The sequence below is a fragment of the Sipha flava genome, unplaced genomic scaffold (genome assembly GCF_003268045.1).
Source record: "Sipha flava isolate LNK unplaced genomic scaffold, YSA_version1 101_pilon_pilon, whole genome shotgun sequence".
NCBI lineage: Eukaryota > Metazoa > Arthropoda > Insecta > Hemiptera > Aphididae > Sipha > Sipha flava.
The window spans coordinates 1,139,195-1,162,134 of record NW_020271715.1 but is presented as its reverse complement, the minus strand read 5'-3'; the positions used below and the strand labels follow the sequence as shown (position 1 = coordinate 1,162,134).

Sequence of the window (22,940 nt, the reverse complement as noted above, 5' to 3'; positions counted from 1 at the left end):
GCAGATAATGGGCCGTGTCGGGCGTGAAGACGTAACGAACAGGTATTATATACTTGATTCGCGGTATTACACGCGAACGCAATAAAGTATATTATGTACTTAGAGCCCCGCGCGTAACTTACACTTAGAGGTATGTACATAACGTCACGTACATGATTACACGGGCGAAGGGATGCGACGGCGGTGGCGTATGTGCGATGTTATCTTGACGGCTGGGACGGCTGTCCGACGGATGGGCTGGGCTCCGGAAATCGCGGACTGGCCAACCGCAGACTCGCGTAAACGACTACCGCGCACACCCTCGGATCGGCGTAATGCACTACGAGCGCGCGGCGAGCGAAGGATACGAGGCCGCAGGACTATCACCGCATTCGTCGAGCCAGTTTTCGCGAAAAATTTACTCGACTTAAACGCACACAAATATACTTGTATTTGTATGTATATACGCGTACACGTACTACTGCGGAATGTACACGCGCACAGTTGTACGCGTGTGGACTGTGTTTTTTATGTAAACGGAAGAAGCGGAAAGTACACTCATCAGACAGCGGTGTTGACGAAAAATGCCGATTTGAGCGTTGTGTAATTTTGTATTATTTTGTATACGTATAGTACGTGATACACCTATACATACCGCGTGTGTCGATGCTGGCAGGCTCCTCCCGACGTCCTTTGCGCTCATTGCTCGCCGACGAAAGCGCATTTAATCGCCCACGCCCGCTCACCACCAACACTTTTTCTTTAATATCCCATGAATCCAGTCGACGCCCAGTGGTAATAATAAACCGAAAACTAAACGTATTTATATCCGAATGTGGTTTTCTCGCGAATCTCTACTGTTACACATTGACATATCATCTCCATAACATTCTACACACACGTCCTGTCCCCGTCTAATGGGTTACATTTGTGGCTGAACCCGTCGTTTATAAATTATTGTTCATAAGTGGTTTCAGTACACACACATACGTGAACTGAAATAAGCCGTTGCATTGTCATGGACTGTCCAAAACCCTCGTTCCTCATCAGGGACTTGATCGGCGATGTTTTACAGACTTCAAAATCTTCTGGTGAGTGACTTTTTTATTTTTATTTTTATTCTACACGTCTATCGTTTTATATAAAGTAAATATTTGTATACCTGAGAACATCATAATGTTTAGGCGTACACAGATCACAGACCTCTTTTTCAGGAAAAAGGCTGTCATTGTCCCTCCCTTACCCAGTGAAAATTATTTTAAGCATTCAAATTTCTGGTATATATGTACATACAAATGCCTAAATAATTATTTAAATTAAAATTTTATTTTTTCCTTAAGAGAAAGTGATTAACCATTTTTTTATTGTTATAATTGTAATAAATAATAAATTTATTAAAAATTACGGAAAAAAATGAAATATATAACACTTGAAACGGTTTGAGTAATATATGTAAATAAATACTTGAAAACAAATAAATTTGATAAATAATTAGAATTGATCATAACACCATTCTGCGTTCAGTTGAGTTTTTGATATCATCAATAATGTCTTCCAGATTTAAATTTATAACAATTTCTTGTTCTGTCATTAAAAGCATTAAGCTATTTGATCTCTTTTGAAGTATAGTACTTCTTAATTTCATTAATATATTCAATTGTTGTTACGTTAGTAAATAATTTGTTTCAAAAATAAATAAAAACCTCTAGGATTGAATATAAAAATGTATTAAATATAGTGAAATACAAAGTTACATTATATTAATTTAAAACCCAAATATTTCATGATTTTTATTTATTTTTGGTATTTTTGGAAAAAAGGCTATGTTCAGAGTATGCAGCTGTATACCCTGCATATTTTATCCACAGGACTATGTCATAATATCATGATCGATCAGTTATAATGATTTATTTCCACCCACTATACACATGAGTTTCGTCTACGAATATATGTAAAAATACATCCTAAATTACACTCCGCTAACTGTATTCTGTTGGTATTATTATTATTGTATCTGATACGTACAAAAGTATAATTTACGATTCTTCAAAAACAAGATAATCGACATTTTATGATGGATTTGAGACGAATTGGAGGGTAAACATTTTTTACCCGTTTTTGTTTCATTACGTGAATTTTAGAATTTTGATACAAAAAAAAAATGACGTTGAACGAATCGCTAATAGATCAGTAAAGCCTTCGATAATTACTTTGAAAATGTTCAAAGTAGACTATTAACTGATTGTATACTAAATAGTATAATAATTTAATAATTTTATTAGAATTATAAATATTTATATTTTGGTACTGTTATGGAAAAAGTTACAATAAAACATTTTTATTCCATTTATTGGTTATTCAATTACAATAATTGAATACCAATATAAGAGTATATTATTAAATTATGTTAATATTAACATTTAGTGCTGTTTATCATTGAAGTATTATACCTTGCTTTTAAATATAAAATAAACTTTTTGTAATATTTAATAAAATGTTAGAGTGTACTTGAGACTTAACAATGGAATTAATATCTGAATATATTATCGATTTTTTGTCTTCTTGGAATTTGAATTAAGTAAAAAGCCTGTACTTATCATCACTACATAAATTTATTCTAGAGGATAAAAGAGAATTAAAAAATTAGTATGAAATATTCATCTTTAGTGGTGTAGATAAAAAATTTAAAGGTAAATTAAAAAGACTAAAGGACTACTACAGTGCAAGGGTTGTTAAATTATACTACATTTTAATGGATATCAGGATAAATATAAATGTTTATACATTATAAATATAATATTATTCTATTTTATATAATAATTACTATAACATAATAATACAAATTATATAACGATCCAATAATTATGTAAAAAATATATCACTTTATTTTGTTATGTTATTAGGTAATCTTTAGTAACCAGTAGGACTATTAAAGTAATATATATATATATATATATATATATATAACCATTTGCTTTTATAATATAATGGTTTGTAGTTTATAATATGTTTTGATGCTTTTTAAATAATTCTTATCTCTATGGTTTAAAAGTACATGTTTTTGGAAATCTAAAATTGATTTTAAAATATAATGCTTTAATGATGAATACATAGTATAACAAATACATTTATAAATATTAATAATATTCATCATGATATTTTGAAAAATCAACATGTCACTTTAAAGTTTAGAAATAAAATAACAAAAATTATAAATTATATAATCTTCTCTTTCTTAAGACCTAATAAATTATATTGTTTTCATTAAACGTTACTTGCTGGTTGAATTAAACAATAATATATGACAATCAGGGACGACGCTAGGGTAGGGCAAGTGGGACATTTGTCCAAGGCCTTGCGCTTTTGAAAATATTATCAAGGCCTCACGTTTGACTTCAATAAAGACATTTAAAAGTAAATTTGTAGTAGAAAAAATATAGCAAATAAATTGAGCTTTAGAAATAGATATCCCGGCTATTTTTAAGCGTTGTCGTATAAGAAAGAAAAAAAAGATGTTTAGTTATGAACATAATGATGAACCAATTTTAAATGAGGAAGATCGTTTTAGTATTGATTATTTTCTAGATGTTGTTAATCAATCAATAGAATCTATTAATAAACGTTTTAAACAGTTAAAATCATATTCGAATAACTTTGGATTTTTGTATCAAATAGGTAAAGTAAATAATACGTAAGAGGATGAGTTAAAAAAATATTGTTAAGACTAACATTTAGTATTATTCGATTTTCGCTTCAAAAAAATTAAAAAAAAAATCAAGAAAAAAATGTTTTTAGTAATATCCAATACCAAGAGGCCAAGTATAAGTATACTGGAATATAATCTACAAATATAATATTCAAGTGTTCATAATATTATTATTTTTATTATTATTATTATTATTATTAAATCGAAAAAATTTTTTAAAAGACTTCTTATTAATTTTTTTTTTTTTTACACAATCCCTCATATGATAAAGATTAAAATAATTTTAATATAGTGCCTCATAATAGTATATTGTCCAGGGCCTCGCAAACCCTAGCGCCGTCCCTGATGACAGTTATCATTTATTAAGAAAAATAAAGGTATGTAGTTATATAATATATAACTACATATAGTATAGGTATAGACATACATATTTGTCACATGGAAGAAAACACACTTGGGTAGTTGTTTTTAAATTTGAAAAGAGTAAACAACTATGCAATTGAAAAAAGAACTTAATAATAACCCGATTACGCGTTGAAAATATTATATAGTGATCTATTTACACTAAGTCCCTAAGTAAAAATAAATTCCAAATCACTAAGATATTTTAGATATTTATGTTTAACATATTTAATTTCATGTTATAATATAAGTTTTAAAACACTAAAAAACAAAAATATATTTTATGTCGAAAAACGAAATTTCGATAATAATTCATTTATTTTAATTTCAAATGATTTTTTTATTTAAAATTATAAAAATTGTATGATACAATTAGTGTAGCATAACAAAAATATGGCGAACTGTACTTACGCCAGGGGTGCAAAATTGTGCATAATTCGTATTTTTATTTTAACTTCAAAATGAAAATTTTTCATTATATTTTTTGAAATATATAGATTTTGTCTTTGAATTGTACATTTTTGTACATTTTATGATGAAATTATAAAAATAGCACAAGGAAATTCATATAGGATAAATTATCAATTAATTAATTCGCCATTTTTAAAGCGAAAATAATTGTTTATAAATGTAAATTGTATTCTTGCAAAAAAGTTAAAAATAATATCAAAACATCGATTTTTTAATTAATTAAGAGGCGTTTTCTTCTAAGTTTGCCAGGGTTGATAGTGAATCTTCCTATGCCACTAGAAACAATTACATTTAAATATTTAAAAAAAAACTTCTCAGCAGTTATTTTTCATGTCAGCAAAGAAAAAGTTATTCAATAATTTTGGTGTAATTTTATACAATATCAGAAGCCAAATAATTTCAGTGTACTAGTATACAGTTATATCAATAAATTTGGTCAGTGAAATGGATCAAATTTGAATATTATATGATTAAATTCTGATCAGAGGAATAAAGTTATGATTTTACTATAACATTATTTTTATATTAACATCTTCTCTGAATTCTGAATTTATAATTTTTGTACCATCAGTTTTAAAGGTTATAGTGCTTTAAGCTGAAGCACCTTATTTTATATTTTTATTATTATATTATATATTAGTATTATAAGTTTATAATTTTAATTAAAATATCTTGATATTTTTTATAAGTATAACGGGAGTATGATACTAATATGTATAGATAATATATTATTATTTTTTAAACATGTTGGTTAAAAGAAGAATAATAAATGGCTGACAATTCTCAATTAAAAAAAAATTATAACTTATCATGTGACTTTAAAACATTGTTTTTTTTTTTTTTTTAATTGGGCTCTAAATAAATCGCTTATTACTAACTATACGGTCGTTAGCTTAAAATTGTCTGGTGGCCGTGTTAGAGAAAGTTTGATATACACCGTTCACCCCCGTGTAAGTGTATGAGTGGTTTTGGCGAATCGGACGTGCTCAAGAGGGTCGCCACATGCGACGGACCATTGAATTATCACGACAGTAATTGCGTCCTTTTATCTGCTCAACCTCATGCTGGGCAGTATGAAAAGACTTAAAACAACTACCCTTCACGTTTTATTCGGTCATGTTTTTCTCATTGATAATAATTCGAACTACGTTTCAATAAATAGGACAAGGGTAGTAAATATTCGCAATTATACACATAAATAGAAATTTACCCCAAAAATCATGACAAATGCGATAATAGATTTAAGTTACGGGTTCAAGTGAGAGTGCATTATTAATATAACAATAAATAATTCGTAATGGCCAATGTTTTTGTAATATCTACTTCAAGCAGATATAGATTATAGATATGCTAATACATAACACCCATGTATAGGTGTAACGAAATTATGTTTAATTTTCAGTAAAGTTTATCTATCTAACTATGTATAATTTAAATATTACACACTCATTCATGGATCACTACAAAAGCGATTAAACATATGAACTTAAAATTTCAAATAGTGGTTCCTTAAATAGGAATAATAATAATATCTATTCTAGATGTGTGATTAGGGATTTTAAAAATGTAGTGTTTGAACCAATTAGTTTTACGTTTCAGTAGATTTCACCACAATTTCGTAATTTTTAATTAATCGCAATAGCTCATGATTCCGACTTTGGGATTTTGTTTCCAATATCGCAATTACTTTTTGCGTCACGCACACGATCAAATCGTCTACATGAACTTGTATTCATTTAAGCATAGCAATCATAATGTGCATACTTACAAAGACCATTTAACGATAATTAGACGAAAAAATATTGATGAAATAATAAATTATTTAAATTAGCATCTAAAAGTAGAAATGGAAGAAATATGCCCTAAAAGCCAAAAAAACGCAAAATATGCATTTATACCCACAAAACAATTTTAAATCTAGCTTTGTGGAAGCATGAAACGTATTTATTTCGCACTTTGCTATTATTGTGACTGTACAAAAAAAGTATGCAAATGCTATAAGTCCTCTGCCCTAGTAATAACCAATGGCGTTAATAAAAAATTAATAAATTTGTAGCATACAAAATAGTTGGGATTTATATTCGATTCACATCTACGAAGAAATATATAAATCTCACATTGAAATTTAAAATCATGCAACCTATATGCTTTCTAAAATAAAGTAAAACGATTTTTAAATTTAGTGTTAATAATAATAGCTTATAATACGATTATTAAATCAAATTACACTGTTTTACCTAAATAGATGTGTCCAGCGATGAAGGTACAGCTGACATGGATGACCGTACATTGACGGTCGGTAATTTCGCTTCACTCCCGTTATTAGTTCAAAAACATCACCATCATCATCATCACTATCAACAGCACCAGGACATGCTAGCAGGAAAAACATGTGGTCGGAAGGTCCGGCGCAGGAGAACAGCATTCACACACGCACAACTGGCTTATCTCGAACGCAAGTTTCGCTCACAAAAATACCTGTCCGTAGCTGATCGCAGCGATGTTGCTGAAGCGTTAAACTTGTCAGAAACCCAAGTCAAAACGTGGTACCAAAATCGAAGGTTTGTGAAAAATATGATTTTATACATTTTTGAAAATTATGAAAAACAGACAATAGTGGGCGATTATTTTTTTTCTTTTAACAACTCGTTTGTTCGTAATTCTTTGTTGATTGGAAACAATTTATCATTTTAAAATTATTTATGAAAACGCAGAGCCCCGCTCACTCTATCCTAGGGACGGCCCTGCGTATTATTCGTAAGCACAGGCGTGTCTACGGGTCGCGTTCTCGTGCACAGACAAGATCAGCACAATTAGATTTTAGTTTTATTATCAATCAATGTTATTTTAAAGTTATGATTTCAACAAGACGTCGTGTTTAGGATTTTAGTAGGAATTAAAAAATGTCTAATTATAATCTTATAATATGCCTACTATATAGTAATAATGATTTTTTCAACATTTAAAGATCAAATTTTCTTTAAATTTTGGTAACCCAGTATTGCATTTGTATATTTTCACGATCTGCTAAACAAATCTGGACACGCCTGTGTTCGTAAATATTATTTAAAAAAAAAACATACGAATCATACGAATTCAAATGTTTTTCACTATACACGTTATGATATTTCTAAATGTTATGTGCTGGGCTTGTACAGGACCAAGTGGAAACGTCAGAACCAGTTGCGACTGGATCAGCTGCGGCAACAGTCGGTGGAACCGCAGTCGGACGCGTCCGCCGAGTACGGGCAACACAAACAGCAGCACGGGCTGCACGCGGCCGACTCGCAGCTCAGCCGACAGGAGCACAGGCTGTACGTGCCAATACCGGCGGCTGCGGCCTCGGATCCGGACATGCAGACGGCCTCAGCGGTACCATCCGCGGCGCCGTCGCCGTCGTCGGCGGCCGCGGCCGCGGCCGCGTTCATCGGCACGCCGTACCCGGGCGCGGCGAACGGCGCGCGGTGGAACTTCCTGACCACGGCCGCGGCCATCGTGCGGAACGTGTCGTACGTGCACGGGTGTCACATGTGAACGGTCACGACCGCGCGGCGACCGATTCCGGTGACCGCGGGCGCATTGTTTACAGGGTGGTCGTGTACGCATTCTGACGGACGCGAACTGCCGACCGATGGGTCCGTGTGTTCGCCGATCGCCGGCCGTACAAATGCCGTGGCCGTGAACGGCGGGTGGGGTACGTCAACGGTAACGCAAATTCGGGCCAGCGTACCTGCACGCCAAGTTTCTGTTTTCTAGAAATAATTGTCACAGTTGCAGACCCCGGTGGAAGTGATAGGCACAATTAACCGTTGCGAAAAACTAAACGGTACTCTTATTTCCGGGTGATTGTAAATTCCGCCCGAAATGAATAGGTAAAAACAAGGTCTATGGTAAATTCCGTCCGGGAGAAATATCAAAGTAAAAAAGGTACTTGTAAATTCCGCCCGGAAAAATAAATATTTTTAAACTAAGCGTTCTGTAAATGTAATGTTCGAACGAACACAGAACAATCGTGTCTCAGACGACAATCGTCAACATGTCATATTTTATCAGCTTTGCCACATATTATGGATCTAAAAATTGGAAATATATATCAGATAGAAATATTATAAATTGTGTTCCAATAATATGGAAGTGATATTTTGACCAGTCTTTATTGTTATAATTATTATTGTTTTTACGATTTTTAACAATTTTATATGATATACACTATACATGACTTATAACATGTGCTAATTATTGACGTAATATGTGAAATATATATATTTATTTAAATACCTACTTAATCATTTTGTATATATATTTTTTGTATTTAAATATCTACTTATAAATTATAATGATTAATCTATGTTATGTAAGTAATAATATGATTAATAAGACACATTCAGAAATTTGTTTATTAACAATAAGTGATAAATGTATTCTTTATATACCTATTGGCTATTACCTATGCGGTTTTGATCGAAAATTACAAATAAAAGCAACTTTAAACTTTTAAACTACATTAAGTAATAAGAAATTCTTACTTATAACTAATAAGTTATATGTAGGAAGTGTTTATTAACTATCAATTTTTTTCGGGCGGAATTTACATGTATGTTTCTTTACCTATAATTTTTTTTGGGTGGAATTTACATGTAACTTATTTTATCTGTAGTTCATTTTGGGCGGAATTTATATACACCCTTATTTCCCTCTGTTCGGTGCGATCGTCGGTTGTTCCGTGCCGTCTTTCTGCGCGCCTTTTCCGGTTCAACTCTACATCGAGTAGTTGTTACCTACGTTTAATGCGTTAAAAGGACGTTCCGAGGAATGTTTCCTCGAAAAAAAAACGATTTTAGAAACGATCTCACAATCAAATAAAATTTCACTGTAATACAGAGGCGTAACTAGACCTTAAAGTTAGAGGGGTGGGCTCAGCCCTAGCATTTTTATAGTGATAGGAAATTAAATTTAGGGGGTGGGGGCTCTGCTTCCTCAGTTAGGCGTTATTACCATTTTATACTAAAATGTTATAAAAATAAAATCTGTTGGTACATTTATTCTTCTGAGTGACAAATATTTTTGTATTTACTTCATTAGTGCTACACAACATGATACTTTACACAGTTCTTCCCATACAACAATATAATAGTTTGTCAATAATAAAGAAAAATAAAATTATAATTTTAATTTAAAAATGTAGCCACTGTTCATTGGGCTATAACTTAAATCCCCTCCTCTAGTTACCATGTAGATGTGCGGAATACTCATAACTATGACTGGATTACCATCATTCTTACTTATTACTGTTTAATGTTATATGATATGTATTCATTGGGTTTCATTTTGTAAAAATTGTAAATTTTATAATGTTAACACTTAGTAAATACAATTTTCAATGTAATGTATATTAAAAATCAGTAAATTAAACGATTTATTTGAACAAAATTTGTTTTAAAATACCATAATCATACAAGATTTTAAATGTATCAATAAAAGTATAATTATTTGAAGTAAATGTTCACAGATATTAATGAATTTTATCGAACAATTCAAATCAAGCCATTCGATAAAGACATTTCGATATTTTATATGATTTATGTAGTATTTCACATTAATTTATTGGAATATAATCTAACAACCATGTTTTTAGTTAATAACTTAAATATTATCAAGAGTTTAACTATTGGGATTTGATATTGTAATATTGTATTATTGATAATTTTTATCATTTTAGGTAATTAGTTTGTGTATACTTAATAAGTGTAAATAAAAAGTGTAATAAATATAATAAATTTAATCTTATATTACATTTTTTTTTAAACAAATTTAATACTATTTAGATTGTTTTATTAACTAAACTGTTTTTTTTCTGGAATTAAATATTCAGAAAAATTGTATGAAACATTCGATCACTGGATCAAAGAAATATTCCATTACAAACAAATTAGTCAAGTATAATAATTTATTAATAACCTAATGAATTGGATTAAAGTAAAATAAAATAAAAAAAAAAGCTAATGAATCTGATGGAAAATTCACATTTAATATAGATTTTGATATCTTAAAATTAATGTTAAAATATCTCTTTTTAATTAAAATAAAAATAAATCTTCTTGTATAGTAAAAAACATTTTAAGGGAGGAGGAAATTAAATCAATACCAAATTTACATTTTTAATAACTAAAATCAATAAATTTTACTCAAACAAAAATCTGCTCAAGTTTGGCATCAGTTAGTGTCATTTTTCACAATTGTTTGCTTTTCTATTTAAGATTAAGGCATTTAGCCTTCTATATTAATTAAATTAATTTATTGTATAAACCAGTAGAAATTATAGATTGAAACAAATAAATAAAAAAAACGTGAATATAAGTCAAATATAAATAAACACTTATTTATATTGTACAAAACTATAACATATACAAAAAATGCATTTATTAAAAAAATTGTTTTCTTATTAACATTAAAAGTACAAATGAACACAGATAATTTGATGTATACAAATTAAAATAGTCATAATAAATCTTAAAATTAATATTATAATTATTACACATACATAATACTATTTATACACATATATTAGCTACAAAATCAATAGTGCACAAATAGTTAAAAAAAATACATTTTAATTTAGACTCCAAGTGTAGTCATTTTATAATTCAGATTAGTACAGATATCTATTTTATGACTTGAACCAGCAAGGCATGTTACCTGAAACAAAATAAAAATACTGTTAAACGTATTTAAGTATAATAAAGTTCAAATTAATACATAATAGTAATGAATAAAGCATTTTGTAAAATTATATTAAATTAAATTAATATACTTATTTTTTTTTTAATAGGAAACATTTCATTTTAAGGACATTTTTAATACTGACTAAATAAAATGGTAATCAAGTTAATAATAAAAAAAAAAAATAATAAACAATAATATTTGAAACCAAGTATGCCTAGTACTCAGAATATGATATATTTTTTCAGCAAGTAATTTACTTTGAATGGATTTTCTTGATTAACACAACTGTAAACCGTTACTGGACTAGTTTCAATTTTACATAAAATTTCATCAGTAAATGATAATTGGTAGAAATATTTTGAGCAGCCACCAGCATATAATGTTTCATCCATAAGTTTTGTAACATGTATACCAGAATCTTCAACACATTCATACACTGTCATAGGAGCAGCCATTGAACGATTCCACAATGACAATTTTGATCCACCTCCGCATAACTAATAATAATTATAAATTTGTATTTAATGAAAGCAAAAAAAAAAAATGAAATACAGTAGTCGCGGCTTATTGGACTTACTTTGGGACCTGGTCATTTGAGTCTATAAACCGAATGAGTCGATAAGACGAATGACCCCCCCCCCACAAAAAAATAATATATACTTATTTACTTAAAAAATATTTATTGAAATTTCAGCATTGTTATATGCTGTAATAAAATAAAGTATAAGTATTAAATAGAAAATATTTTGTTTGATTCAAAATAATGTAATAAAATACGGTAATAAAGTAACGAATTACATAGTTACATTTTCAATAAGAATCCATCCAAAGTTGATTGGATTTAACTAACCTAACCTTCCTCGGTCAACTTCATAATCACTTATATGCATTTATAGCATGATTACTTGAACGTATTGGATGTAAATACAATATTATATTTATTTATCTAATTTAAAATGACCCCATTAACCAGTGTGTGAGTCTAATAGATGAATTTTTTGCTGTGTGTTAATATAGATGCAAATCGGGAACACTCGTTTTGAGTCAATTAACCGTGAGTTTAATAAGCGACGACCACTGTATAACATTTTGTATTTTACCATCCAATCTTTGGTGATAGTAACAGATCCGATCCAATTTCCAAGATCAGGTCGTTTAATCGCTGGATTATTACTGGGAATGATTTTTGATGAATATTCTTTAGTGCGGATATCCCAAAACAAAACACTTCCATCTTCACTAGCTGAGGCAATTGTATCATCTCTATAAAATTAAATTACTGTAATCATATGTTTTTTATAAAGATTATAATTAAAATTACAATTTATCAATAGAATGAATATAGTCACTGTGTCCTTCAAATTTATGTATGACATCGCCACATTCTAAATTAAAGGCATAAACTGTATTATCACCACAGCCTGCATACAAGACATTATCTTCTCTGTTTAATATTAAACAATTCACATCTATGGATAACATTGAATCCCTAAAAATAGACGCGCAGATAAGTAAAAACATAAAATAATTTAAAATAGATAAAAAAGGAAAATATATGATTCATAAAAAGTTGAGTTTACTTGGGAGATGGAATATTGATGCTCCAACTTATACTGAGTGGTTCTATTTTTGAGTTTTCTCCAAAATTATTGTCTATTATTGTATCCCAATCCACACCAACGATAAGTCCAACACCGCCGATTATCAAAAATTTTTCACCGGATTCCATGCTGTTTATTTGTATTTTTCGTATCATTTCGAACCCGTAAGACCGGCCAGATGATAAATTCTGATCTTGGACGTCCATTGATTGTAGTTCATTTTTTAAACTGAAATAATAAAAAAATGTATAGAATAACGAAGTAAAAAAAGTAACGTCTATAAGGACCCCGGGGCACTCACTTGTAGACCATCAGTATGCCATAGTTATTGCCGGTAATCAGGTAGTTTCCGCAGGGAGAAAACGTTTGTGACAAAATAGTCGTATAATATTTACTGTCAACCATGTTCGAAAATCGGAGGGGTACTCAAAACTGCTGAAAAAACGTTACAGCTCGAGGAGTACAATATCGGAAGATAATCGAAGAATAAAAAAAAAATTTCCAAAAAAAAAAAGACGTTTAAAAACTCACGAAACGACCGGTGCGACGGTAAGAAATGTTGATTGTTTACTAAGGTGTGATGAATGTTGATAAGCTTGTTGCTAAGACTAACGAATATTAGTGCTTAGAGTAATTACTCTTGTATTAGTATGACAATGTGTGAGTTAAGTTGCCTACACGCCTCAGAAACGGTCGAAAACTCACCTATCCTATACCTAACCTAACCTATGCGGAGCAATAGTTTAGCGGCCAACAGATCGCGCTCGACCGTGTGATACACGATCTTCCGACGAATATTATCATCGTCTTGTAACCTTAAAATATATAAAGAATTCGATACTATATACGAGATGGTACGCGAATAGTATTTTTGTATTTAAGTAAATCTTTCACCCCTTTTATGGAATAGGCAGTTTGATATTGAAGTAGTTATATTAATAGTTTAATTTTAATTTTATTTGCTATAGAGTGATTCGAATCAAAAATGCAGGTGAACATCTTGTTTTTTATGAGTCTTGATTGACTTGAAATAATTGAATACTAATATTCGACCATTTCAGAACCCTGACGAAGATACAGAATGGAACGACATACTGCGTGCCAAAGGAATTATTCCAAAGAAAAAAGAAAAGGAAATTACAGAAGAAGATGTGATCAATCTAGTGGAACAGACAGTCCGGGAAAAACAAAACGGTAAGATTTGATAGAATTGTTGAATTTTAATTGTTTGCGCAAGTATTGCTGTCAAGTGCAAATACAAAGAAGGTTTAAGAGTTCAAACACCTACCTCTTTAAATATCAGAAAAAATGTTATAAAAAAATGACTTGATCACAAATATAATAGTAATTTCAAAGTTTCCCATGAGACTTGTAAATAAAATATATAAATATATATTTATGTAATAATGAGTTATAAACGAGGCATTAAAGCATGATATTCATCAAAATTTGTGTTTTAGACTTCTTGCATCACAAAATTTAATTCATTGTATGTAAATAGTCTTGAGAAGTATTTATAATTATAAGAAGGTAAAGCTAGTTTATAGATTAGTTTTTGACAAGTATAATTAATACATTAAGTGTTTAGAATTATAATTATCTGGTCCATGGACACTTAAAGTTTTAATTTTGCATAATTTAACCATCATATGCGTGTAGGTTTTTTAAAATTTACCATAACTATTTTTATTTCCTATCTCATGATTTAATATTTTTTATTTATTACAAATATTTCAAACAAATATTGTATTTTTAGTTTTATTAAATGGCATAACTGTATTGCTTAAAAAAATTTTTATAATTGATTACTATGCATTAAGTTTCCTTTAATTTACAGGGGAAAAAAAAGATATGGTTGATATGTCATTGGATGAATTAGATGAATTAGAGGATGATGAAGATGAGCGAATTTTAGAAGAATTTCGTAGACGCAGAATAGCCGAGTTGAAGGCACAAGCACAAAAAAATGTTTTTGGTGATGTAATAGAAATAAGTGGTCAGGATTTTGTGAATCAAATTAATAAAGCAGGTTCTGGAGTTTGGGTTGTTTTGCTATTATATAAACAAGGGTAATGTTTTAGATAACTTAAAATTTAATTTGTTATCTATATTTTTTTTTTATTAAATAACTTTTTAACATTTTTGTTTATAGCATTCCAATTTGTGCGCTGTTAACTGAGCATTTAAATCATTTAGCAAGGAAATTTCCCGCTACAAAATTTGTCAAGAGTATTTCAACAACTTGCATCCCAAACTATCCTGATGCTAATTTACCAACTATTTTTATTTATAATGAAGGAGATCTAAAACAACAATTAGTGGGACCAAGACTATTTTCAACATCAATAACTTTAGATGGTATGTATACATTCAATTTAAATAACACTTAAAATTTTATTCTATAAAGGAGAAAGTACATCTAAGAGCGGTACGATATGTTAAAACTAACCTCAGTAATAAGCTTCATTAACGTCCAAAGAATATAGTGGTTAGGTAGCATAATGAGAAGACGAGAGAACAAACAGTTAGAGTTGCATTAGAATGGAGAACACAAGGAAAAAACCTAAAAGTAGACTTAGGACTTAAAAATCCTTAGAGTTAAGAATTGAAGAGAGGTAGTCCAAGATAGAGATAGGTGGTGAAGTGTAGTAATGGCAGCAAAAACTCGATCTAGGACAAATTGTCTGCTGTAAAAAATTTTGCTATTGCTATTTCAATGTAAGGCCGCTTCATCATTAAAAAAATACCTTATAGCAGGGGTCTTCAACTCGCGGCCCGCCCTGTCTTAATGTGCAGCCCGCGATCACGTTTTAAATTTAGCATGTACATTTTCTAGTTCAATAATATTATAACAGTTAAGTTATCGCTATCGGAAGTATGCGATAAGATAAATTAAATTACCTACCAAGATATAATTATTATTGTCTGTTAGTTCGTAATCGATTGTGGAACAAGCACAATATTCTCATTTATGTGTAAAAGTTTATGTGTAATATTTGTAAAATATGTTGGTGAGTAAAAAACGTAAAATCTTGGATGAAAGTCGCGTTTTTCAAGAAAAATGGCCCAATACCTATTTTTTTTATTCAAATTAAAGAAAAGGCAATATGTTTGATTTGTCAAGAATCGATTGCAATGATGAAAGAGTACAATTTAAAACGACATTATAGCACCAAACATGCAGCAAAATATGATATGATACAAGGACAACTTCGAATTGACAAACTTGCATTGTTAATGAAAAATATACAAGGTCAGTCTTCAAGTATAAAAAAAATGTCATAAAGACTTAGAAGCCAGTGTCAAAGGTAGTTATATCATAGCACAAAAAATTGCAGCTAAATTGAAGCCGTTCACTGATGGCGAATTTATAAAAGAGTGTATGGAGGCCGCTTCTGAAATTTTATGTCCAGCTCAAAAACAACTTTTTTCCAAATTGAGTTTATCAGGGGTAACTGTAGCAAGGCGTATAGAAGAACTAGGAACTGATATTGAGAGTACCCTGAAAGGACGTATTTCTAAATTTATTTTTTATTCGCTGGCCCTTGACGAAAGTACAGATTTGTCAGATACTGCACAATTAGCAATTTTTATTCGGGGTATAGATTGTAATTTTAATATTACTGAAGAATTAGCCACGCTTTTTCCAATGAAAGGCACTACAAAAAGTTGTGATATTTTTAATGCATTAAATTCGATACTTAACCGTTTTGACATCAAATTAAATAACCTTTCTGGAGTTATAACAGATGGAGTCCCATCTATGGTTGGAAAAAATGAAGGGCTCATAGCGCTAATTAATAAAGAAATGAGTACATGTTGCGCTTTACAACTGATGCAATATCACTGCATTATCCACCAAGAAAATGTATGTGCAAAATCTGTTGGTTTTCAAACTATTATGAAAGATGTTGTAAAAATAGTAAATTTTATCAGATCTAGAGCATTGAATCATAGAGAATTTAAAAACTTTTTAAGTGAAATAGATGCTGAACAAGGTGATGCAATCTATTTTACAGATGTCCGTTGGCTCAGCAGAGGAAAAGTATTGAAAAGGGTTTTTGATTTAAAAAACGAAATTTTTGAATTTGCTACAAGCAAAGGAAAAAAATTTGATCAAATTAATGATTCAAAATGGAAAAATGATTTCGCCTATCTCACGGATATTACATTGCACTTGAATGAACTGAATTTACGCATGCAACATCAAAACCAATTAATACATAATTTATTTGACCATATTAAATCTTTTGAAAATAAACTTCTGCTGTGGGAAATTCAACTAAGAAAAAATAACACTACTCACTTCCCTTGTTTGTCAAAATATAATGTTACTTCAACGGGAAAATACGCAGAAGCAATTTCTGATTTAAAAATCCAATTTGATTCGAAGTTCTTAGATTTCAAAGCTAATAAAAAATTTTTTAATTTGTTTTCAATTCCATTTTCGTTATCAGTCGAAGATGTCCCAGAAAATATGCAAATGGAGATCATTGATTTACAGAACAATACAATATTAAAAGAAAAGTACAATAATGTTGAACTTTCAATTTTTTATTCGAAATATATTGATACGGAGACATATCCTAATCTAAACGCATTTAAAATGATGTCTCTTTTTGGCAGTACTTACACTTGTGAACACATTTTTTCACGAATAAAAATTGCCAAATCTAAAACTAGAACTCGGTTAACTGACATTCACTTGGAAAATTCACTCAGAATTGCATCATCTCAGATCCAGCCAAATATCGAAAAATTAGTTAGTGAAAAACAATGTCAGTTTTCACATTAAAAAAAAAAAAATAAAAAATTTGTAATTAAAAAAAATGTTTATCTATATATATTTTAATAATAATAATAATTTTTAATTTTAAATGTACCTACAATAATAATAAGTTTAAAATGACCAAAATTTGTCTTTGATTGATTATGATTATTTATTATTAATTATATAATGAGTGAATATTTTTTTAACGGCAAAGTGGCCTTATGTCAAAATAGCGACAGTGAAATGGTTTTATGTAGAAATGGCGATGGCAATTTATCTGTGTTCGGCAAAAATTCTTAGAAAAATGATATGGCAGAAAAAGAAGAAAAATATAATTTTAATTGTTAAAGTTAAAATAATTGTGTTGTTTATAAATTTAATATTCCTGATATATAAAACAATAAATTATTATAAAATGTAGTTTTGAGAATCCAGGTATTTTGAGTTAGTAAAAATATAATTTTTAAATTTGTATTATAATGAATTATTAACCTACAGTTATTTAAAATATGTACTGTCATAAAAAAAAAAAAAAAATTGCATGGTGTTACCATTTATTTTAGAATACAAAGATACAATTCATTATAATTTTAAAATTTTCATTCTAAAGTTCCATTAAAAAGAATTTTTTTTTAAATAATATTTTTTTAATAGCAGATTTCTTTCTATAGAATCACCATATTCCATTTCCGTATTTTAATTCTTCACAATTTTTTTGTTATTAACAATTTTACTAACAGTTTTTTGTTATTTACAAATTTCACCTTGTAATATTTATAATGTAGTTTACCCTATTAGTGATTTATGAACTGATGATAATACTTGATGAAGAAGTTATATTAATATGTTAGTTAAGTTTATTAAGATTAGTTAATTAAATTTCCATTGTTATTTAAAGATTATAAAAGTAATAAGACTATATACATATGTACTTAATTTACATTTTGAATTTATGATAACCATTAAAAAGTAGTTCTTATAATAAGTATTCAATTTATTACAACAATTAAAATAAATAGTTTATTTTGGTATATATATATATAAAAAAAAGTGTATAACTCGAGTAAGATACAGGAATGGGTGAATGATATTGGTGTATTGGTTTTTTAAACTTGAAAAATGATTCTAATTGAAAAAGGTAAGGTGGATCAGTACATAGGTATCTAAAAATGTTTGATGAGATAGAAAAACCAATTTCCTTAAGAAGGTAGGTTGCATTTTTAACGTTCTTATATTTTAATAAAAAAGGGCATGTAAAATTTAAAGTGGCTGTAAACAGCACAGATTTTATTAAAATATTTCGAGACTATGATAACAATGCTCATATAAACTAGTCAGTAAATTTTTTGAGTTTCTACAGTTAGGATAACAATTAAATAATTAGTTTTGTGTTATAGATATTTGTCAAAATATCCAATTTTGTCCAAATTTAATTTTGTAACGCTTATAAAATTTTTTTGCAACTTTCCAGTAACATTTTTTCTTTGACTACAAAGAAAATGTGAAAAATATTGTAGCAAATTTTTAATCCTTAAATATAAAAATTGAAAGTTTCAAGACTTTTTTACTGCAAAAATGTAGCGAATTTTCGTGATTTTTTCATTTTGTCAAACTTTTATAATCAAACTCTTATACATTTTTTTCATTAATCATTAAAAGTTACGTATGAAAATCTTTGTATTACATTTTTTAGACTTTTGATCAAACAACAATTTTAACATTTTTGAAAAAACTTTTTAAAAAACATGAAATTTCCAACTATCTGTAAAAAGCTCAAAAAATATTTTGAAGATTAAACCATATACTTATGCAGAATGGTGATATTAATATTTGGTGAAAATGTCTAGTTTCTACAGTTAAAATTTTTTAAGTAACTATGTAAACAAAAATTAGATTTCGTCGAAAATTGATATACATTAAATTATGTCATTTTTATGAATTGTTACTTTTTCGAAATTATTAAGAAAATTGTTGGGAAATTCATAAAATAACCCACATTTAAGTACCAATTAACACAATATTTCCTATGATTGTGATAATTTTTTAAATTGCATACAAAAAACACATCATGATAAAACCAATATATTCCTCGTTTATTTAAAATAAAAATAAAAATATCATTAAATATCAAATTACGTGGTATTCTATTTTATATTTTTATGTAGTTTTATTGTAAAATTAATATGTTTGTATATTTCAGAGTTTGAATGGATGTTGAGTCAAACAGGAGCAGTAAAAACTACGTTAAAAGATAATCCTAGACAGAAGACTAGAGATGTTTTATTTGATAATTTACGCACTAGTATGTGATGAAATTTATCAATATTTTTAAGTTTATATTTATTTAAATATTTCTTTATTTTATTTATTTTTTAACAAACCTGTTTGTTTTGTGTTAATTTTTTTTTGATAAAAATAACTAAACAAATAAATCACTATTGAAACAAATACCTAGTACCTATATACCAGAGATATTAGTTGAAATTTGCTGGTTTTTTTCAAAGAAGAAAACATTTAATTCTAAAGAGAATCTCAAAAAATTTTATTCAAAGTATTGATCGTTGGATCCTACACATTTTATCCATCTTCCAGGCAAATTATGGATACCTTAAAAAAAAAAAAAATTTCTCTTTCGAGGCAAACCATTTGCCAAGCCATTTTTTGACATCTTCAAAATTGGCGAAGCGCTGCTCTGCGAGAGTGTCCCATCAATGCAAAACAGGTGATAGTTTGACAGAGTGAGGTCTGGAGAGTACGGAAGGTGCGATAATATTTCCCAATTCAATGCTTTTAATGTGTTCTTCACCACTTTAGAGATATGAGATGGTGCATTGTCATGTAGGATAATTTTGCCATGTCTTCAGGCCCATACCGGCCGTTTTTCGATCAACGCATGATTCAAATTAATAATTTGCTGCCAGTAGCGATCAATATTCACCGTTTCACCAGGTTTTAATAATTCGAAATACATCACACCAGAGTGGTCTCACCAAACACATCATTGTCTTATGGCCAAAGTGATTTGGCCTTGGGGTCGAAGGGCCGGTCTCATCAAGTGAAAGTCATTATTTTTTTCGCTATGGGTTCTCAAAATAAATTCATTTTTCGTCTCCCGTGGTAATTCGATGCAGAAAAGATTTTCTTTCGAACTGTTGAAACAGCATTTCAGAAATGGTTTTTCCATTTGTTTATTGTTTAGTTGGTGTGGTACCCATTTTCAATACTTTTAGATCTTTCCTATGGCTTTCAAAGTTGGCAAATTGCTCCTCGGGTCACATTCAGTGTTTGTGCCAATTGTTGTTGCAATTGGGTTGGGTCTTCATCCAATAACGCCCACAATTTCTCGTCTTCGAACTTTTTCGCTGCACCAGGATGTTAATTGTCTGTTAAATCTAAATCTCCACTTTTAAATTGACAAAACTATGTCTTACAAGTTCTAATTACTGGAGCAGTTTTACCATAAGTTTCTACCAGCAACCGATGAGCTTCAACTGCTTTTTTTCTTTTGATGAAATAGGAAAAGCAACGAATGCCGCAAATGCGATTTACTTGGAACGAAACTCGACATATTAATTGAGGTAAACAACTATAACGCTATTATTTTGGCAGAATGTAACTTATGTATTTTTTAAGGTTAATGTCAATAGAAAAATATGACAATCGCTAAATCATAGAAATATATATATATATATATGTGTATGTGTTACGGTAATAGTACGAATACCGGTGAAACCTAGGATTTACTGGTAAAACCTAGGATATACATTATTGTTTGGTCAAACCCCGAATGATTTTAGCAGTTCGGACTTTTACAAGCGAGTTTTGGTAAATCTTAGGATCGAAAATCAATGTTTGTAAAAGTCCGAAGTTATATATTTTTTCCGATTCTGTGATAATTCTTACCTGTATTTATTCTTGAGCATTGTACGTATATAGTGCCTCATAGTACCACATGACTTTCGTGTTGATATCAATATTGTTCAACATAATAATTAGTTTTGATTATAAGATAGTTTATCATGATTGCTGGTCGGTATAAATCAATATAAAGCTACGTTATCGGTTTGCCTTTTATCGTATAAATCAGTCGGCGATAGTGCCATCGCGCGCGGGGGAAATGTTTGTAGACAGCATATGGGTAATCGCGGAGATATATTGTAGGCAGTGGCGTAGCCAAGGGGGGGGGGATATAGCCCTCCTCATGGGCCGTGTTTTTATGTATAATGTATCTTGACTATTTAATATAATCAATGGATGCTCGTTTTAATCAAAGGCTTATTGATGTTATGTCACTTGAACGACTTATTCCGGCCAATTTAAATATGTATGACAATAAAAATATTATAAAAGCTGCTAAAATATATGTCCAAGAACTCCATGATGATACCTCATCTACAATCAGAGCTGACCTGTTCATATGGAGGCAACAATGAAGTCAAAATATTATTATATACTGCTCTTGATTCACTCTCTCATCACACCAATCTTCGACCTAACATTAAAATACTTTTACAATTATTCGCCACGTTACCAGTTACCTCTTTCACTCTGGAAAGAACGTTTTCAGCACTTAATCGCTTAAAAATTTTTTTAAGAAGCACCATGTCGGAAAACAGACTGAATGGGTTAGCTATGGCTAATATAAATAAAAAAGAGCAATTCGATGAAAGTGAAATTATAACTGAATTTGCCAGAAATTCGCCTAAGAGGATGCAGCTGTCAGAGTGAAGCAAGTGACTGAACACTGAAACCAAAATTATTATTATTATTATAAATTATTTATTAATAAATATTTTTAAAACTATACTAAAATGCTTGAATTACGTTTAGAAACTTGGTGGTAGATAGTGGGGGGGGGGTTAAGGGTGAATTCTCATATCCTCTCTTACCTTACTTATCCAAAAAAGTGGTTAGCCCCTCCATTTAAAAATCCTGGCTACGCCACTGATTGTAGGCACACCATTATAACATGTAATTATGACAAAAATATATATTTTTATCCAGTATCAACTTTACTTCTGTTGACTTCTAGGATTTCAATTTTAACTGTTTGTCCAGTTAATATATTTGACATTTGTTTACTTGATGTTGGCTTCATTTTTGTGACTTGTTTTTGTAGTTCCATATGCGATTCGTTTCGATGTTGCTCAATTTTTTGTGCCCGATCTGTTATTTTGTTATCTTCAGTTTCTCTCGTTCCTTCTACTTCCACAGGTTCTTTGACGACTCCAATTTCTTCATCTATCTCGATAACTTCAATTGATTTTAATTTTGGGTGTGTAAGTAC

The 22,940-nt window shown here is 29.7% G+C and overlaps 3 protein-coding genes across 5 annotated transcripts; 2 read left to right on the top strand and 1 right to left on the bottom strand.

Annotated features, from left to right (window-relative positions):
* The first annotated feature begins 332 nt into the window (after positions 1–332).
* Positions 333–8,808, top strand: LOC112680672 (barH-like 1 homeobox protein). Its single transcript, XM_025550850.1, has 3 exons — positions 333–1,070; positions 6,804–7,119; positions 7,717–8,808. The coding sequence occupies exons 1-3, from the start codon at positions 998–1,000 to the stop codon at positions 8,090–8,092; spliced, it is 765 nt and encodes a 254-aa protein (XP_025406635.1). The 5' UTR covers positions 333–997; the 3' UTR covers positions 8,093–8,808.
* Positions 8,809–11,074: 2,266 nt separating this feature from the next.
* On the bottom strand, positions 11,075–13,591 carry LOC112680590 (THO complex subunit 6). Of its 3 annotated transcripts, none has more exons than XM_025550754.1 (7): positions 13,414–13,591; positions 13,184–13,317; positions 12,862–13,110; positions 12,603–12,770; positions 12,382–12,544; positions 11,539–11,778; positions 11,075–11,254 (listed from the first exon to the last, which is right to left on the bottom strand). In XM_025550754.1, exons 2-7 carry the CDS (start codon positions 13,285–13,287, stop codon positions 11,174–11,176), a joined length of 1,005 nt encoding a protein of 334 aa, XP_025406539.1. In that variant the 5' UTR covers positions 13,288–13,317; positions 13,414–13,591; the 3' UTR covers positions 11,075–11,173. The 3 variants fall into 3 exon arrangements, with proteins under 3 accessions (XP_025406539.1, XP_025406534.1, XP_025406527.1); XM_025550749.1 differs by having other exon boundaries at positions 13,184–13,314; XM_025550742.1 differs by having other exon boundaries at positions 13,184–13,591.
* A 117-nt stretch (positions 13,592–13,708) lies between these two features.
* On the top strand, positions 13,709–19,992 carry LOC112680581 (viral IAP-associated factor homolog). The gene is made up of 5 exons (XM_025550733.1): positions 13,709–13,873; positions 13,944–14,076; positions 14,720–14,951; positions 15,035–15,240; positions 19,854–19,992. Exons 1-5 carry the CDS (start codon positions 13,868–13,870, stop codon positions 19,961–19,963), a joined length of 687 nt encoding a protein of 228 aa, XP_025406518.1. The 5' UTR covers positions 13,709–13,867; the 3' UTR covers positions 19,964–19,992.
* Positions 19,993–22,940: the final 2,948 nt, after the last annotated feature.

Bases quoted from the DNA above. Each gene is read 5' to 3' on its own strand.
- LOC112680672 (XM_025550850.1), top strand. From the start codon at position 998: ATGGACTGTCCAAAACCCTCGTTCCTCATCAGGGACTTGATCGGCGAT. The intron at 1,071-6,803 runs GTGAGTGACTTT...TTACCTAAATAG, and splicing joins ACAGACTTCAAAATCTTCTG to ATGTGTCCAGCGATGAAGGT. The intron at 7,120-7,716 runs GTTTGTGAAAAA...GGGCTTGTACAG, and splicing joins ACGTGGTACCAAAATCGAAG to GACCAAGTGGAAACGTCAGA.
- LOC112680581 (XM_025550733.1), top strand. The intron at 14,077-14,719 runs GTAAGATTTGAT...TTTAATTTACAG, and splicing joins AGTCCGGGAAAAACAAAACG to GGGAAAAAAAAGATATGGTT. The intron at 14,952-15,034 runs GTAATGTTTTAG...TTTTGTTTATAG, and splicing joins TTGCTATTATATAAACAAGG to CATTCCAATTTGTGCGCTGT.
- LOC112680590 (XM_025550742.1), bottom strand. From the start codon at position 13,287: ATGGTTGACAGTAAATATTATACGACTATTTTGTCACAAACGTTTTCT. The intron at 12,771-12,861 runs GTAAACTCAACT...GTCTATTTTTAG, and splicing joins ATCAATATTCCATCTCCCAA to GGATTCAATGTTATCCATAG. The intron at 12,545-12,602 runs GTAATTTTAATT...TTAATTTTATAG, and splicing joins ATTCATTCTATTGATAAATT to AGATGATACAATTGCCTCAG.